The sequence below is a fragment of the Stomoxys calcitrans genome, chromosome 2, assembly GCF_963082655.1.
Source record: "Stomoxys calcitrans chromosome 2, idStoCalc2.1, whole genome shotgun sequence".
Classification (NCBI taxonomy): Eukaryota; Metazoa; Arthropoda; class Insecta; order Diptera; family Muscidae; genus Stomoxys; species Stomoxys calcitrans.
Window position 1 is genome coordinate 184,832,966 of NC_081553.1, and position 19,021 is coordinate 184,851,986.

The following is a 19,021-nucleotide window of genomic DNA, read 5'->3' on the forward strand; positions in this document are numbered from 1 at the left end:
GAATCGCCTTGACGCTAAACGCGTCGGGTCAAATCCCGACGAGAACATCAGAAAATGTCAGAGGTGGTTTTCCTCCCCTAATCTGCTGTGTACATTTCTCTGCAAAAGTTGTGTGGCTCTTCGACACAACTTTTGTTCGGTCTCGGCAAAAAAAAAAGGAGACCCCTTAGCATTGAGCTTAAACTTGCATCGGGCCGCACTCATTGATATGGGAGAAATATCCCCAGTGTTCCTTAAAGGAAGGATCATAGGCAAATTTACTTTTACATTATCTAACAAATCAGCAAAATCTCTTCTAAATATTGTACAACTACTTAACTATAAGAAATTATTATTTTGAGCCATACTTGGGATGTTCTTTTGTTTGTTTGTTTGGAGATTTGTTTTATATGATAATTTGAATACAATATGATTTGGAATCATGTAGTTTGGGATTTGTTTTGAGTTTTTCGTATTATATTTTGTATTATTTATGATAATTAAAAGTACCAAATGCCGAGTTCACACACACACACATCCACCAACTCTGTTTAGTGTTAATAATAATAGTACTCTATCCAACCAACCACTCAAATTGTCCATACTTGCACTTTTTCTGCGACCACACACCAACTGGCTCGTTCATAATAGGACGAGACAATATGCAAGCTGGCGACATGATGATTGATCAATGCATCAAGTTCGCCCTCACGAAAGACGTGATAGTAGCGATGGTGTGTAGTGGCGCCACCTTGTGATGGGCTATCAAGTGATGTGGTCGAACTGTTCGAATGCTCCCACGATTCGGTGGATTGATTGCGATTTTGCAAAGTGGTCTCTTCGCCGGAACTCTTTTTCGTTTCGTCTTCTTTGTCATCGAGAGAATCACATTTGAGAGTGTTGTCCTTGGTTTTGGAGGACGAACGGTCATTGTCCTGGCTGGCCTCATCTTCATCATCCTCATCCTCTTCGGGTATGACATCATGTTCGATTTCTTCAAACTCATTCTCCTCCTCCTCATCCTTGAAGGATGAATCCTCATCCTGCAAAAGATATGTGGTTTCAGGATGAAGATTGTTGCTCTGCAGATGGCGCTTATAGTTCAGTTTGGAGATTTTGCAATTCTCATAGAGTTGCAGGGAATAGCTGCGCTCATGCTCCTCTTCGTCTTCCTCTTCGTCCTCTTCGTGTATGGTAAAGCTGCGGGTTTGTGAGGACAGCGAAGACGTGGAGGAGGAGTTGGGCGATTGATTCAAACTGGGCTGAGTGGAAAGATTGGCCAACATTAGGCGTCGTTCGCGCAGTTCATCGCGCAGGGCAGCCAAATCCTTTTCCCCGTTTCGCTTTCTTGTGGGCTGGGGGGCAAAGGGATCATCAAACAGATCATCGTTCATGCTTTCCAGACTGCGCGATTTGGCCTCAGCCTTGTGGGTCTTCTCTTCCAATTCCCGCATAAGTTGAGCACTAAGCTTTTCGGCAAATTCGGCACAATCCTGAGGAGGATTGGTCTGCTGGCCACCGTATTTGGTGGGCACTATATCGCCGGCATCATCGTTGACTATGATGTCTTGGGCAGCACCTAGGGACTTGGCTTTCTCTGCGGGGGTATCATTTTGATTTTGAGCGGTGGCATCTGAACACTTTTCGGAGGCCGTGGGACTTAGGTCTTTTGTTTGATCTAAACTGGGCGCAGCGGTCAAGGCATTGGAACGTGGGGCACTTATGACACTGTCCACCGAATCGGGGGACGAGGGCTCACTGGAGTCACTGTCCAAATCATCGGTGGCCGGGTTGAATAACTCCAAAGACATAAGCTTGGGTATGGCAGCAATAGCGGAACCCCCGGTCGCAGTTGTGGTTCTTCGCACAATGGGAAAATTTTGCCGACTAATTTGCAAAGACTGTTGTTTGCGAAATTTCGGTATGGGTGGCAAATCTTTTATGGTCTGCCGTGTTATTTTAGGCTCCAGGGAATTGGTGGCTAGGGGTTGCCTGCTATTCTCCTTCATCTCCTGGGCACGTTCTGCTGGCCTTACCACCAATTGTGTTTCAGATTTTTGAGTCTGCTGTTGCAGCTGCTGTTGCATCAAGTCCTTGGTTTCCTGTTGCTTGATGTGGGCCTCATCAAAATTAAATCTGGTCTTATTGATGCCATTTAAGTTCGTTTTCTCATCACTGGCATCACTTGCAACACTATGTGCCCGCTCCAGCTGGAGAGCACTTTTCAGTGGTGGTGTAAACATGGCCATGGCCGCTATAACGGCTGGCACTGATTGCGGTGGCGAGGTGACCTGAGTCTGAGCAGCAGCTGGTGAGTGGGCGGGTGTGGGAGGGCAGGGCATTATTAGCGGTGAGGTTGGCACTGATGAAATTCGATGACCATTCATATCCAGTTTACAGCATTGACCGCCTGCACCCCCCAGGGTCGAGGATGAGGATACGCAACGACTCTGACAGCAGGTCTTGTGGACATGACAGCCACCGCCCCCACCCCCATTGCTGGATGAGGAATTACTTGAGCTGGAATTGGAATTCTGATGTTGCTTCTGATAGTTCAGCTGCTGCTGATGCTGTTCTGGCTTTGGTATGAAGATAACGGAAGCAAAACTATCCTCGGACTCTATGCTTGTATCGGACTGCAGACTACTGTCCTTGGAGGAATCTGAGCCGGACTCCCGCGAATGCCTGCGTGCCTTCTCTTCACTGCTCTCCGCATTGCATTGGCTGCAGCCCTGATGATAAGTTTGGCAATAGCAGGCTGTGGCTGCACATTCCAGATTTTTACATATGGTCACGGGCCCAGCGAATTTGTTGGTCGTTGTTGCTGCTGAAGTGGGAGTGGTGTTCTGACGATGCAGCAGATGGTGCAGATGCGTCTGGAAATTGCTAACTAAGGGAGAGTTTTGTTGTTGTTGTTGTTGCTGCTGCTGCTGCTGATAGTGATGATGATGGTGGTGATGATGTTCATGTGTGCACATGGCAGCCTTGGAGGCCTTCACCACATTGGGGCCCACATTGCTGGGGGACTTCTCCTCATTGGTGGTCTTGAGATTTTGCATGATTTTGGTAATACCCGTTTTGGTGACTCGTTCCAAACTGCCAGTGGAACTTTTGATTTTACTCGTAAAACCCTCGCGAATCACCTGAAGTCTGCGCGAGAAAAGTGCCGAACGGCACAGAAAGGCCTCGTTGAGAGACATTTGCTTCTGGATTCTCTTGCGTACTCGCTCCTTTTCCCTTATGCGATTGCCAGCCATGAGCTCTTCGTTGAGAGAACTTTGTTTTCTCATTTGGCGAGTGGTCAAGTGGCTCTGCTGCGTGGAGGTGGTAGCACTGGAACTTCGGGTGAAGAGAGCACTACTCACGCCATTCGTGTTCATGTTGTAATGGCTCAGCATGTGGAAAGGGGCATCTGGCAGTTGATAGTCTTCATCACACAGCGATTGTTTTTGTTTGATGAGCTTGGGACGGCGACTTAGGCTTGAGGGTGACATAAACGAACTGGGAGATGAGGAACTGGTAGCGGCCGGATGATTTGTGGGTGAATGGCCATTGGAATGGCTAGACGGCGTCGAAGAGGAGTTACCATTTTTCGCCGCCCCAGAGTAGCTGTGAGTAGGAGCATCGAGAAATTGTAGATTTTTACCATTTGTGCCGCCATTGTCGACATGAACTAGTGGACCACCTAAACTGGGTACACTTGAGCGTGAGCGTACAATTTGTCGTGGTGGTGGATTGAGTATACTACCCAGACTGCGTGATTTTAGACCCGCCGATAGTGGTGGATCAGTAAAATCCTCAAAGTCTTCTAAACGTCTTAATTCGATGGGTAAGTCCTTGGCATCTTCGTAGTCCATGCTGCTGTCGTTTTTGGTATCTTTGGATGTCCAGGACTCAAGGAACCAGGCATGTTTGCGGCCACCTGCTAATTTCTGGAAAAACAAAGTGGAAATGTCAGTCAGTGAGTTTAATGTTAGAAATTTTTCGTCAAAATGACAATGCGGCAATCGGGTTGAAAGCGAAGCAAAGCCTGAAGGTTGAAAGCTGCAAGAATTCCTCATAATTATACACAAAGTCCCACCTACCTGTATTGCTCTCCTCACAAAACTGTAACACGATTCACCCGGTGACGATGAAGACAAACTCGAACTATCCCCATCTCCCGCTGATCGACTTGAATTCGTTGAATCCTCTGTATAGGCATGATAGGGTGGTAAATAGTCTTCATCGTCTTCTTCATCGGAATAATTAAAATTACGATTTTTAGGTGGTTGCCATGGTATTAGAACATCTTGTGATTCAAAGCGTCTATGACGTTGTTCCAAGGCCCATACGGTAATCACAACTCGACCACCAATTCTTAGGATACGAGCCAATTCTCTCAGAGCATTCACTCTTCGTTCTGTGGTGGCAAAGTGATGTACCACCGCTATGGAGAGTACCGCATCAAACGATTCGTCTCGAAAGGGTAACTCGAGATTATCACAAAGAGCAACCTGAAAGTAAATTAAGGAAAAGGAAGATTAATCAAAGGAAAAGGTTAAGTGAGAAAGACTTTGACAAAATCAAATTCCAGCTGACATCCCCGAAGATTTGATTCACATGGTACCATACCAGACCAGTTTAATATAGGGGTCCGATTGAACTCGAAAAGGGTAACTAGAATCTATCCTCATTTTTTTTTTCATTGGACTCTACGAGACAACCTTTCATCTATCCTTAGCCAGGGAAATATTTCTGTTGGTATTGGTAAATAAAACGTAGTTAGTGGGAGGTGTACTTACACTTCACCATCAGCAGGAGCTTGATGAGCCAAGGTCTATTACCAAATCACAGTCCTCAAAGAATTTTTTGTACTGTGTACCACCATTGATCAATATAGTCCAATATAGAGGTCAAATCAGACTCTAGGCAGTCACCTACGAAGGAAGTTTTATTCTAGAAAATCCTTTCCCTAGTATTGGCGGGTAGAACGCGTCCCCCAAAGATCGGATAGGTCGCGAGAGCCCCCAATAAATTTAAAGGTCAGCTAAGACCTTCTCATAAACAGGACCTTGATGAGCTACGTTCTATCATCAAGTCACAAAAGTCCGCATAGATGCAATAGACATACCCTGAGGGTTCGATTCTCTCGGTATCACACCAAACCAGTTAAATATAGGGATCTGATTGAACTCTAAGATAGTAACTAAAATCTATCCTCATCTTAGAAAATCTTTCCGCTACGTTCTATCATCAAGTCACAAAAGTCCGCATAGATGCAATAGACATACCCTGAGGGTTCGATTCTCTCGGTATCACACCAAACCAGTTAAATATAGGGATCTGATTGAACTCTAAGATAGTAACTAAAATCTATCCTCATCTTAGAAAATCTTTCCGCCGTTATATGTAGTTTAGATTAGATTGAGTGGTTGTGAACATTCGCAAGTTGTTGGTCAGTAGGAACTAGAATTCATCTTCCTTTTACTGTTCCTGTGGTATCACAATGGACCAAAACATCTAAGTAAGTCTGCGACTGCCACATAAACTTGACCTTAACCTAACCTAAACCTAACCTAAACCTAAACTAAACCTAACCTAAACCTAACCTAAATCTAAACCTAACCTAAACCTAACCTAAACCTAACCTAAACCTAACCTAAACCTAACCTAAACCTAACCTAAACCTAACCTAAACCTAACCTAAACCTACCTAAACCTAACCTAAACCTAACCTAAACCTAACCTAATTCTAACCTAAACCTAACCTAATTCTAACCTAATTCTAACCTAAACCTAACCTAATTCTAACCTAAACCTAACCTAATTCTAACCTAAACCCAACCTAACCTAAACCTAAACCTAATCTAACCTAAACCTGACCTAAACCTAACCTAAACCTAACCTAACCTAAACCTAACTTAAACCTAACTTAAACCTAACCTAAACCTAACCTAAACCTAACCTAAACATAACCTAACCTAAACCTAACCTTAACCTAAACATAACCTAACCTAACCTTAACCTTAACTTTAACCTTAACCTTAACCTAAACCTAAACCAAACCTAAACCTAACCTAGACCTAACTTAAACCTAACCTAAATTAGAAATCAATTAGAAACAGGGCCCTGATGAGAAAAGCTCTATCACCCAGCCTCAGTATGCTAAGATCAAGAAGGCATACCCTGAGATTTCGTTGGACGTGTTCAATACCTAACCAGTCAAAAAGATAGGTCCGTTGGACACGACGAATAATGTCCTTTGTGTAAGAACATCTTTTCGCCCGAATTGGAAGATAGAATGTGACATATCAAGATCGGACAGGAATCGGTGCTGGCCAAGGGAGGGCGCCTGGTATCTCCCCACCATGTCCTCTTAATGGAAGTTGCATACGCTGAAACTCCTTTGCACATTTTTCAATACTAGACCATTTGAATTAGAGGTCTTCTTGGACTCTATGACGCCACTTTGTGCTCACCCTCATTCTAGAGTGTGTATCTGACGGTATTGGTCGTTAGAATGCGTCCCACAGAGGTCGCGTAGGAATTGGTGCCTGCCTGAAGAGGGCGTAAGAATTTTAATGAAGATGTCTATAGGACTCTAATCCCAACGATATGTTATGGCAGGCAAACATACTGAATTTAGATATATGAACCTTAAGAGACAGACATACATCTGCTGACGGCATAGAAGTTAAAGGGTCTTAAATTCTAGAGAAAGGAAGAACTTTTATACACAAGAAATAGTTTCTCATTTCGCATGGGACCGACCACACTTTGGCATTAGTCGTCTTGGTTTTTATACTGACGGAGTATGACTCTTGTAATGCATTTTTGCATCCGAGGAAAATCCGAAAAAAAATGGGACTAAAATGAAAACTAGTTTTTCGAATTTTTAACTTTTGGGGACATGTGTTTGGGAGGACGCTGCAACCCCAAAACTTCCCCCTAACTCGAACATATTTACTGATCATGAGAGTAGAGCACCAAATTGAGGTGGGGTGGTCCCCTTGAACTTGACAATAATAGTACGTTTGGTACCGCAATTGGTGCTATTTGGTACTTTCTTTGTTAATTGAACTAGAGCTCCGAATTTTGGAACTTAGGTACACTTTGGCAACCATAAGTGGGTGACTATAAGACTTATTCGAAATTTGTACATTTAGGTACTAAAAAAAGTACCAAAAAGGTGCGAAATAGGTGAACTTTGTACAGGGCGGATGGATAGAGGTAGAATTTTGAAATTTGTCTTAAAATACATCGGGTGCAAAAAGATTAGGGTGAAAAGAAAAAAATGGAAAAATAGCACTGGCAACAGGACATTTAGTAACGCAATTACTACCATTTAGTACTTTCTTTACAGATGGGGCTAGAGGTGTGATGTATGTAGGTACAACTGATGTATGTATGTAGGTACAATATATGATGGATGATTTAATGATCTGTTCAAAATTCGAACATTTTGGTACCAAAACTGGTACGATTTAGTACTTTCTTTACAAATACAGTTAGAGGTCTGAAATTTTGCATGCAGTTACAACTAGGAAAAATATGATGGGTGACTATGATCGTTTTACAATTCATACATTCTGGTACCAATATTGGTACCATTTTGTACTTTCTGTGCAGATAGAACTAGAGGTCTGAATTTGGCATGTAGGTACAACATAGAAATATATGATGGGCGACTAAATGGTTTTTCACAATTCGTACATTTTGGTACCATTTTGTACTTTCTGTTCAGATGGAGCTAGAGGTCTGAAATTTGGCATGTAGGTACAGCTAAGAAATATATGATGGGCGACTAAATGTTCAAAAAAAAAAAAAAAAATTCGTGCCTTTTGGTACCATTTGGTACTTTCTTACCAAAGGTCTAAAATTTGGCATGTAGCTACAACTAAGAAATATATAATGGGTGGCTAAATGAACTTTTCACCTTTCGCACATTTTGGTACCAAAATTAGTACCATTTGGTACTTTCTTCATAAATGAAGCTAGAGGTCTGAAATCTGGCATGTAGGTACAACTAAGAAATATATAATTGGTGACTACATGATATATTAAAATTCATATATTTTGGTACCAAAATTGGTACCATTTGGTACTTTCTTTGCATATGGAGCTAGAGGTCTGAAATTTGGCATGTAGGTACACGAAGGAAATATATAATAGGTGATTAAATGATCCTTTCAAACTTCGTACATTTTAGTTTCAAAAAGTGCAAAATAATACGAAATTTGATAAGCATTTTCGCAGTCTTGATGAAAATACGACATGGGAATGAAAACGTACTAATTGTGGTGTAATTGGTACGGTGTTACAATATATTGGGAAACTAAAAGATATATTTTTTCCTATGTTTAGGTACTCAAACGGACACAATGGTACTTTCTTAACGGAGTGAGCTAAAACTCTCAAAAGTGGGATACAAATACACCTTGGCTAAACATTTTGGGCGATCAAAATTATATTCCCAATCTTACATTTAGGTGCTAAAACGTACAAAATGGTACATTCTTTACGAATTGAGCTAAAGCAATCATAAAACTTTCTTTACAAATTGAGCTAAAGCGCTTGAAATTGGAATTCATTTATACCTTGCCAATATATATTGGGCGACTTAATGATTTTTCCGATGTATTGTTGTTCTTGGTACAATTTGGGACTTTCTTTGCACAAGGGTACAGATTTCTGAAATTTTAAACGCATTTATTACAAAACTTCATAATCTTATAAACAGAGTGACTACCTAAGTTTTTGGATGTCCTACACAAAAATGCGTGTATCGGAAATGGTGTGCCGCATAGCGTACCACTTGGTAGAGAAGTTTTTACGTGACAGGATACCTGACAAATGTTGTCATCATAAGTAAGTGGAAAACCACAATTGAAAATTTATCATGATGTTCACGCAGGGACAGGCTAACCTCTGCGGCACGGTGACCTCCTTTGGGAGTAATTTGGGAATTAAAAATCCAAATTTAGGTTATGTATGAGGGCCAAGCGCCCTAAAAACCCCAAACGGACATGCGGTGAAAGCAAAACAAATGAAAGATGTATAAGGAACGCTCATCTCAAAGAGATATGTACACCTTTCGGGACAAGAAAGGACACCAATTGAAGGTCTTTAGTAGTATTGGGTTGCCCAAAAAGTAATTGCGGATTTTTCATATAGTCGGCGTTGACAATTTTTTTCACAGCTTGTGACTCTGTAATTGCATTCTTTCTTCTGTCAGTTATCAGCTGTTACTTTTAGCTTGCTTTAGAAAAAAGTGTAAAAAAGTATATTTGATTAAAGTTCATTCTAAGCTTTATTAAAAATGCATTTACTTTCTTTTAAAAAATCCGCAATCACTTTTTGGGCAACCCAATAGTTGGCAATTTTGATTTTGAAAGAAATTTCCAACTAATTTTTATCTTTAAGGAAACCATAGCCCTGAAGGTTAGGTTAGGTTGAAAACAGGGTGCCGATGTTAATCCGCCCCATACCACTATGGACATACACCTAAGCCAGTAATCGGCTTCTTGTGCGTTCTAAATACTAAAGAAGTAACCTCAGAAAAAGAAAATCTAAGAAAGAAATTCCGTGCTACTTACAAAATTCTTAATTGTTTCCATGCCACGCCCCTATGTTGGTTCATATGCCGGTATATGTTAGACCGACCGTTTCGCTGTTCCACAGGGTTGCATGCGCATTCGTCGCCAACGCCTTTAACTCGGACTGCCTAGACCCGAAAGGCTTTCGGGTTAACCAAGTTTATTAACAGTTTATTAAAGGCAGTTCTTTGCCTTCACCGCCAAATTGTCTGCCATTTCATTACCCCTTTTTCCGTTATGGCCCGTCACCCAAACGAAACGCGAAAGGCGTTAATCTCCTTAATCTTACACTGCAAGACTGTACGTGACCTTAGCGTCCTGGTTGTTATTGCCCCTATGGCAATTTTATTGTCCGGAAAGATGTTCACACTCGACTTTATCGCGTTAGCACCAAACCACCTCACGCATTCCGTCATCGCCCGGATCTCCGCCTGCAGGACCGTATTATGATCAGGCAGTCTAAAACAGATCTCAGGCCCTGGGTTCTCAATATAGACCCCAGGCCTACTCTGTCCTTTAGCTTTGATCCATCTGTGTAACATGATCTTCCAGATGACAATACTAGGGTTCCGTTTATCCAAGACTGTGCCGATGGCAGCAGTGTCTCGCACTCGACCTCAAAGTTCGTCTCAGGTATCCAATCGGAAACCTCCTTCCTTCCAGATTTCCTATCGTCGCCTCGATTATACCGCGATGGTATGAGCTGCTCCCATCCTCAATTCATTCTCCCATAGCCTTAAGTCTCATAGCCGCAGTGGCTGCCTCACACTTAATCTGTATAAGGGGCCTCGTTTTTCATGTCGTGTCCAAACGGTGTGCCGCATAGCGTACCACTTGGCAGAGAAGTTTTAACATGGCAGGATAGTGTAGATCACTGCCTATACACGAAACTGCACTGGCAGCATCAACCGTTGGGCGATCGCCGTGCGACGGACAAAAGAGTTTTGCCAAAGATGTTGGTGTTTGTTGCTATTGGCATTGTTGGATAAGTTGAATTTGAATAAGGAAAGTAAGATTTGATTTGTTTTCTATTGCGCTTCTGAATCAAGTCGTCTTAAAGAGCCCTGTTCAAATTCAGAAAGGCAACTCTTGCCCTATACACCTGCAAAAGAGCCATTGGCAAAAGTTGGGGGTTTAGATCGTGTGTTATGCATTAGGTATATACTGCAGCTGTTAGACCTATAATGCTATATGGTGTTGTGGTCTGGTGAACAGCGCTTCAAAAGTCCACCTACTGCTCTATACTTAACCGGATTCAAACGATGGCTTGTTAGTGCATCACAGCCGCACTGAGAACGACACCATCTGATGCACTGTATTTAATGCTGCATTTGATGCCTCTGGACATTGTGGCTTTCCAAATTGCAGCGACCACTGTCGTGAGGTTAAGGGAGCTATCTCATTGGTCATGTGGTGGCTACGGACACTGTGTTATTCTTGATACAATATCCGATGTTCCAAGCAGTGTGGATTACACCCTACCTGAGCTGCTTTTTGATAATAAGTACTAGGTATAAATCCGTGCAAGACAGAAGTAGTTCTTTTCAACAGGAATCACAAGTTGCCTACAGTGGAACCTGTTTTTTTGGGTGGAGAGAATGTTCCATTTACAGAAAGCGCAAAATACCTGGGTATTTTGCTGAACTGGAAATAGAACTTCTAATCCGCATGTCATGCATTGGGTATATACTGCAGTTGTCAGACCTATAATACTATATGGTGTTGTGGTCTGGTGGACGGCGCTCTAAGAGTCTATATACTGCTTAACACTTAACCGGATCCAAAGGATGGTTTGTTTGGGCATCACAGCCGCACTTAGGACGACACCATCTGATGCACTGAATTTAATGCTACATCTTATGCCTCTGGACATTGTGGCTATCCAAATTGCAGCGACCACTGTCGTGAGGTTAAGGGAGCTATCTCATTGGTCATGTGGCGGCTACGGACACTGTGTTATTCTTGATACAATATCCGATGTTCCAGGCAGTGTGGATTACACCCTACCTGAGCCGCTCCTGATAGAACCGATTGGAACTACGATATCCCTGGTAACAGAAGCTACATAGACTTTTATACGGATGGTTCCAAACTAAACGGCCAGGTGGGCTTTGAGGAGTACTTTAAAGATCTAGAACTGGCCATATCGAAAAGGTTACCCGATCACTGCAGTGTGTATCAAGCAAAGATCCTTGCAATTAAGGAAGTGGTGGAATGGCTAAGATATAATGTCATTACGACGATTGGCATAAATATCGTCTCAGACAGCCATTAAATCCTTGGAGAAAGTATTTCTGATCACAAAAACCGCCCTCGACTGTCGCAGATCTCTCAACGCGATGGCTGAACAGTTCAAAATTCACCTGTTCTGGGTGCCGAGCCACAAAGACTTAATGGCTGTCTTTGTGGCTCGGCACCCAGAACAGGTGAATTTTGAACTGTTCAGCCATCGCGTTGAGAGATCTGCGACAGTCGAGGGCGGTTTTTGTGATCAGAAATACTTTCTCCAAGGATTTAATGGCTGTCTGAGACGATATTTATGCCAATCGTCGTAATGACATTATATCTTAGCCATTCCACCACTTCCTTAATTGCAAGGATCTTTGCTTGATACACACTGCAGTGATCGGGTAACCTTGGAGAAAGTATTTCTGAACACAAAAACCGCTGTCGACTGTCGCAGATCTCTCAACGAGATGGCTGAACAGTTCAAAATTCACCTCTTCTGGGTGCCGGGCCACAAAGACAGCCATTAAATTCTTGGAGAAAGTATTTCTGAACACAAAAACCGCCGTCGACTGTCGCAGATCTCTCAACGAGATGGCTGAACAGTTCAAAATTCACCTGCTCTGGGTGCCGGGCCATAGAGATATCCCAGGGAATTGTAAAGCGGACAAGCTTGCGAGACTAGGAACTACCCTACATATTCCAGGGATACTGGAATCTGTGGGTAAGCCTCTAGCGACATGTAAGCTAAGTTTTCAGGATCAGGCCCGAAGGACAACAAATGATAGATGGTCACAAAGAGGGCGCTGTGAGCATTCCAAAACTATGTGGCTTAATCTAGACTTGAAGAGGTCTACTGCTTTGCTGTCACTGGCTAGAATTGACGTCTCAGTCATTGTGTCCGTCGTGACAGGTCACTGTCTAATCGGAAAACATGCTGACAGACTGAAGGTTGCCAGCAACGACTTGCAGAAGCGGTGAGGTAATCGATGAAGAAGGGACCATAGAACACCTTCTGTGTGTATGTCCCGCACCAGCAGTTAGAAGGAGTTCCATTTAAGGTTCTCATTTCTTTGAGGATCTGTCTGATTTAGCGAATGTGAACATTTTGTGAAGTTAGTGGGCTTTTTAAAGCGATCTGGTAGAAACTAGAAGGCATCTTCCTTCTTCTGTTTCTGTGGTATCACAATGGATAAATCTAAGTGAGTCTGATGGCAGACTGCCACTTAAACCTAGCCTAAGATGTAGCTCCCACTTTCTACTTAGAGTGTAGGTGTGGGGTATTATACAGTCGGCACCGCATGTCTTTTGCCTTTCCTTACTGGTTTTATAAAATGATTTTGAAAGAAGAAACAACATTCACTATATTTCCAACTAATTTGTATTTGTAGGGAAACCACAGCCTTGAATGTCCGCTCCATCTGAGCATAAGCTTTAAAATATATAAAAATTCCTTTAGGGATGTAGTGAAGCTCACAAAGCCAGCAAGTACAGTCATATTTCCGTGAGTGTAACCTTTAACAAATACTGTTAGCTAATTTGACCGCCTAGTCCTTCCGGCATACATAGAAGGATGAAAGCATGCATATGCATATGAGCTAATTTAAACTTTTTATGTAGGTTACGCTATATTCACAAATATATTGTATGTGGGAGTATAAGCGATGCTACCCACATAGCAAATGGATACGTGTTAGCCAAATACCAAATTGTCATTTTCTTCTTTTGGTGAAGCTCAGAATGCACAAGTATCTGAAAAGTTTGTATGCAATGAATACTCCATCGCCTACAGTTGCTTTATTGTTTTCATTCAAGTATTGGTGTCGATCTGTAGCTGTTAAGCTTGTTGGCTGTTCCATGGCGTGGGTGTGGGAGGTTGGTTTGTTAAAGCTCGAGGCAGCCGCCTTGTGCTGTTTGGTCTTTTACTCCCTTAAGCCCCCTGCGAGACTTGTGAGAATATTGCATTTAACTGCGGGGCATCCGTTTCCGTTTTCAAGACTATCCTTTTAGTTTGTTTGCTCTTTGCTATGGAAAGTTTTTGCGGCTATGTCTTGCAGCATGCGATAGCCCCAATGTCTTGCCTACGCTTGGACTAAAACTCTTAAGAATTCTTTTAGTGCAAGCAAACTTTCCTTTTTCCCCATTGCATGCATGCCCCCCACCCGCCCCCCCCCCCCCCATGCACTCAACTTTCTTTTTTGCTTGCACTTTTGTTATTTGTGCAGTTGACAGTTTATTGAGCATCCTCTATGGCATTTCCTTAGAAGAATATTTGAATGTATGAGTGCTGTTCCAGTTGTTGTATTTGTATAAAAATAGTACAAAGAAATTGAGTTGGTTGGCTGGTTGGATCACCAGTCACATGCATTGACATCAGATAAGCGAATAAGGCCAATGGGGGCATTTTGAAGCGATGAGAGTTCTTATATCTCTTTTGTTGGTGTATTCGAGTGTGTCTATTTCCACATATGAGGGTGCTATTTTCAATTGATTCTTGAACTGTAATTAGATATTTGGCACATTCTCAAATGATTCCAATCGGATGCAGATTGTCAATAGCAAAATAGTCAACTCTTAGTGTGGGACCGAGTACATCCATTATTCAGTTTAATACAAACAAAAATGCAACTCCTACGTGCATAGAGAAAACAAGTAATAGCATGCTAAGTTCAGCCGGGCCGAATCTTATATACCCTCCACCATGGATCGCATTTGTCGAGTTCTTTTCCCGACATCTCTTCTTAGGCAAAACAAGGATATAAGAAAAGATTTGCTCTGCTATTAGAGCGATATCATAATATGGTCCGGTTTGGACCACAATTAAATTATATGTTGGAGGCCTGTGTAAAATGTCAGCCAATTCGAATAAGAATTGCACCCTTTGGGGGCTCAAGAAGTAAAATAGAGAGATCGATTTATATGGGAGCTGTATCGGGCTATAGACCGATTCAGATCATAATAAACACGTATGTTGATGGTCATGAGAGAATCCGTCGTACAAAATTGCAGGCAAATCGGATAATAATTGCGAACTCTAGAGGCTCAAGAAGTCAAGACCCCAGATCGGTTTATATGGCAGCTATATCAGGTTATGGGCCGATTTGAGCCATACTTGGTACAGTTGTTGGATATCATAACAAAACACGTCGTGCGAAATTTCATTCCAATCGGATAAGAATGGCGCACTCTAGAGGCTCAAGAAGTCAAGACCTGGCAACCCAGTTGCCAACCGCATGACTCGGAGATCTCTGGTCCATTGTGTTCGTCCTCAAAATAAATGAAATATAAGAGAACAGAAAGACTAAAGCCATTTGAAAAAGACAAAGATTAACTAAAAAGCCATCAAAGAAACCGAAGGAAGTCTCACCGACTAGAGAGCCGCCCCGTTAGCCATTCCAGATCCTTGCAGAAGTCCAGAATGACTCGGGGGTCGATAGACCTTCTCAGTAAAGAGAAGAGGTGTGCACCCATAGCTTAGGTACGGTTGGGTGGGTAGCCCACCAAAGGTGACTAAAATTTGCGCCCTGTAGTCAATATGGGAGATCGTTTTATATGGAAGCTATGTTAGAATATGGTTCGGTTTTGACTATAGCTAAGGTTAGATTTATTAATTGTGTCGCACAAAGATAATATTGGGTTGCCCAAAAAATAATTGCGGATTTTTCATATAGTCGGCGTTGACAAATTTTTTCGCAGCTTGTGACTCTGTAATTGCATTCTTTCTTCTGTCAGTTATCAGCTGTTACTTTTAGCTTGCTTTAGAAAAAAAGTGTAAAAAAAGTATATTTGATTAAAGTTCATTCTAAGTTTTATTAAAAATGCATTTACTTTCTTTTAAAAAATCCGCAATTACTTTTTGGGCAACCAATATGTTCTTGTTGTAGCCACATTTCCGTGTGTCGAGGTTGCGATCTTCGTCATGGTCCAATATGAGCAAATTCGTTTCCATGCCCATTGTTTATTTAAAGGCGTCAATAACTCGCATTGTCATATCGTATTTAGGCAAGGGCCGGTGTCGCCCGACTTCTCACTGCAATTGCAGCTACTGCGTACGCAACCTGTGAACGCTGTCTTCTTGTTATGACGATGAACATCCCACAAACCGGAGCTCACAGTTTCAACCCCTGTGTTGCCATTCCGCGCCGGATCGATAAATTGTGCAACAATGCGCTTTGAGTATGATCACTGAAATCTGCTCGGTTTGCCTTCTCCTGGTTAACGTTTGTTCAGAGCTCAGAGGTTATGTAGTCACTCGGTCGACAAAGCTCTATGATAATAGGAAAGTGGTCGGATGCCAAAGTGGTAATCGTCAGGTTTATCAGATTTGCGTTGACTATCGTAATGTCAGGTGATCTAGAGCAATTTGTCGCAAATCCAGGAGATGTCACATGGCCTGAATGGCAGAGTCCTAGGTGAGCGTTAAAGTCTCCAACGATTATGCAGCTCTCGCCCGCGAGCAAAGCTCTAACATCAGGGCCATAGCCGTAGCGCCAGGAAGACATTGGCGTAATATACCCGTTATATAGTTCAATCTTGGTTTTACCTGATTTGACGGCGATCACCTGCAATTCGAGATTTTCATCTGGTAAACTCTGGACAGGTTTTGTCGTCCTGTGTTGAACCAGTGTCGTAGTAGCGGTGGTCTTCATTGCCCTGTGGTACCCACTGAATTGTAGCTACGTATTGGTCTAATAACGACCCTGTAGAGCCAGTGGATATTGAAATCGTTCAGTTAGGGAAATGTGGTGCGTGAAAATCCGACCATCTTCGTCTTCCACGTAATCAAGCAGATTTTACTCATCTCTAGGTTAACATTCAGACCTCTAGGTCCAGTCCAGTCGCATGCCATCTCCAATAGCCCTTCGGCCTTTCCGTATAGCTGATTTGGATTCTTATCCCTAAGAAGAATTGCAACATCGTCTGCGTTGCAGTATCCCTAATCAGCCCGGATCCGTAATAGGTTGATTATAGTAGTCTTCCATAGAAGTGGCAGTGGGTCCGCCATTGGACCCATAACTTATTTACCTGTTGCTTATCATATGGCTTATGACCCGGATTAACTGGTAATGGTCTAAGGATTGGTCCTGTATGTCGGTCCGCTCGTCAATGCATCAGAGATCTGCAGCGATGTATTGCATTTGTGGCGCACTGCAAAAATACTTGTCTTTTGGAAACTCGGACGTGCTTGCGAGACTAGGAACTATCCTACACATTCCAGGGATACTGTAATCTGTGGTATGCATCTAGCGACATGTAAGCTAGGTTTTCAGGATTAGGCCCGAATGACAACGTAAGCATTCCAAAACTATGTGGCCTAATCTAGACTTGAAGAGGTCTACCGCTTTGCTGTCATTGGCTGGAACAGACGTCTCAGTCATTGTGTCCGTCATGACAGGTCACTGTCTAATCAGAAGGTTGCCAGCAACGACTTGGGCTGAAGCTGTGAGAACATCGAAGAAAACAGACTATAGAACACCTTCTGTGTGTGTGTCCCGCACTAACAGTCAGAAGGAGTTCCACTTAAGGTTCTCATTACTTTGAGAACCTGTCTGATTTAGCGGATTTGAACATTTTGTGAAGTTATTGGGCTTTTTAAAGCGATGTGGATGGTTTCAACTGTAGGAACTGGAAGGCATCTTCCTTATTGTGTTCCTGTGATATCACAATGGACGAATAGGTCTAAGTGAGTCTGATTGCAGACTGCCACTTAAACCTAACCTAACCTATATTGTAAAAACTTGACAAATGCGTTCCATGGTGGAAGGTACAAAAGATTCGGCCCGGCCGAACGTAGTACGCTTTTTCTTGTTCTAGTTAATGCATAACCTGGTGCTGGGCGGTCATTGCCGACCTTCCCTTGACGTAGGTATGCTTCTTGTATCTGAACAATTAATGCATGTCCTACTTTTTATGATGGTATCTACAATGCGCTTAACCTTAACTTAACCTAACCTACTTCGCATATAAACCTATCTTACTATGAGACCACTTAAGCAACTACAGAGCATACTTTTCGTCCAAATTGGAAGATATTTCAGTTCAAGTATGGTCTTATGAGTTTATCTGAAAGGAAATCGTCCAGCGAACGCGATTCATGGTGAAGGTATATTCAGACCCACTCAACTTTTAGCCTATATACTCATTTATTGTGTTAAGCTTTCAAGTGCCAAAGGATTTCTGTTGCCTTAGTTTCTAACAGCCATACCCTCTGGAAATCTTTGGTCTTCCTTTGCATCAGTTACCCAACTATACAGTGTTTCATTGTATTCGAAACTCTTTGTTTTCTTCACCAGCACCAATTACTGCAAAAATACAACAAAGAGCATTTTTCTACGTGCTCATACTTTTTTCAACTCCTTAAATTTGCTTTGAGTTGTGTAAAATTCTTGAAAATTTGGAATAAAAATTATCCTCAGGGATTCTTTGTTAGTCCACAAACAAAGCTGTGCTCACATACTTTTGAGAATTGTTGCTAATTAACAAGCGAAAGAATACCTCAGGATGTTGTTTCTTCTAACCAGACAATAGTGTAGGAATAACAAATGGCCACTCAAGCACCAACATTTTTATCCCACACACACACACACACACACACACGTACATACCCACTCACTTGCACAATGTAGGAGTTAATCCTTACAGCATTCTGCTAAGTAACTAACGAAGCATAGCAGCAACTGCAATCTGGCAACGGTTTCTAGCATCCTCGCTCCATCAATTTTTTGCTGAATGCACAGGACAAAGTTATAAGGAAAAGTTACATGTGCTCTTAAATGACAATTGGGCTACATAAAAAGTAGATGGTTTAGGATGGGCTAACGAGGGAGGCCATGTGTTCAGTTTGTTTTAAACGCATATTATCCTGTTCACTCTCTCTCGTACTCCACTTTTGTTGTTGTTTGGAGACAGTGTTTTACGAATATTTGAAACTGGTGTTGTTCAAACACATAGCCGGGATAGGTATTGGCGAAAGCTATTTTATAACGAGCCATTCTTTAATATAAAACGCCTCAATGTTTGCCTGAAGAACTTGAGATCATTTTTATACCCTTGTTTGGAGACAGTGTTTTACGAATATTTGAAACTGGTGTTGTTCAAACACATAGCCGGGATAGGTATTGGCGAAAGCTATTTTATAACGAGCCATTCTTTAATATAAAACGCCTCAATGTTTGCCTGAAGAACTTGAGATCATTTTTATACCCTCCACCATAGTATGGGGGTATACTAATTTCGTC

The 19,021-nt window shown here is 42.2% G+C and overlaps 1 protein-coding gene across 1 annotated transcript in view; it reads right to left on the reverse strand.

The window, feature by feature from the left end:
• Window positions 1-432: 432 nt before the first annotated feature.
• LOC106087508 (uncharacterized) overlaps window positions 433-19,021 on the reverse strand; it is a 126,877-nt gene continuing 108,288 nt past the window's right edge. Inside the window, exons 3-4 of the mRNA XM_013252565.2 lie at window positions 4,065-4,475; window positions 433-3,911 (exon numbers count right to left, since the gene is read on the reverse strand). Coding sequence (XP_013108019.2) covers window positions 570-3,911; window positions 4,065-4,475 — 3,753 coding nt within the window. The 3' untranslated portion in view covers window positions 433-569. The remainder of the gene's footprint in view (window positions 3,912-4,064; window positions 4,476-19,021) is intronic.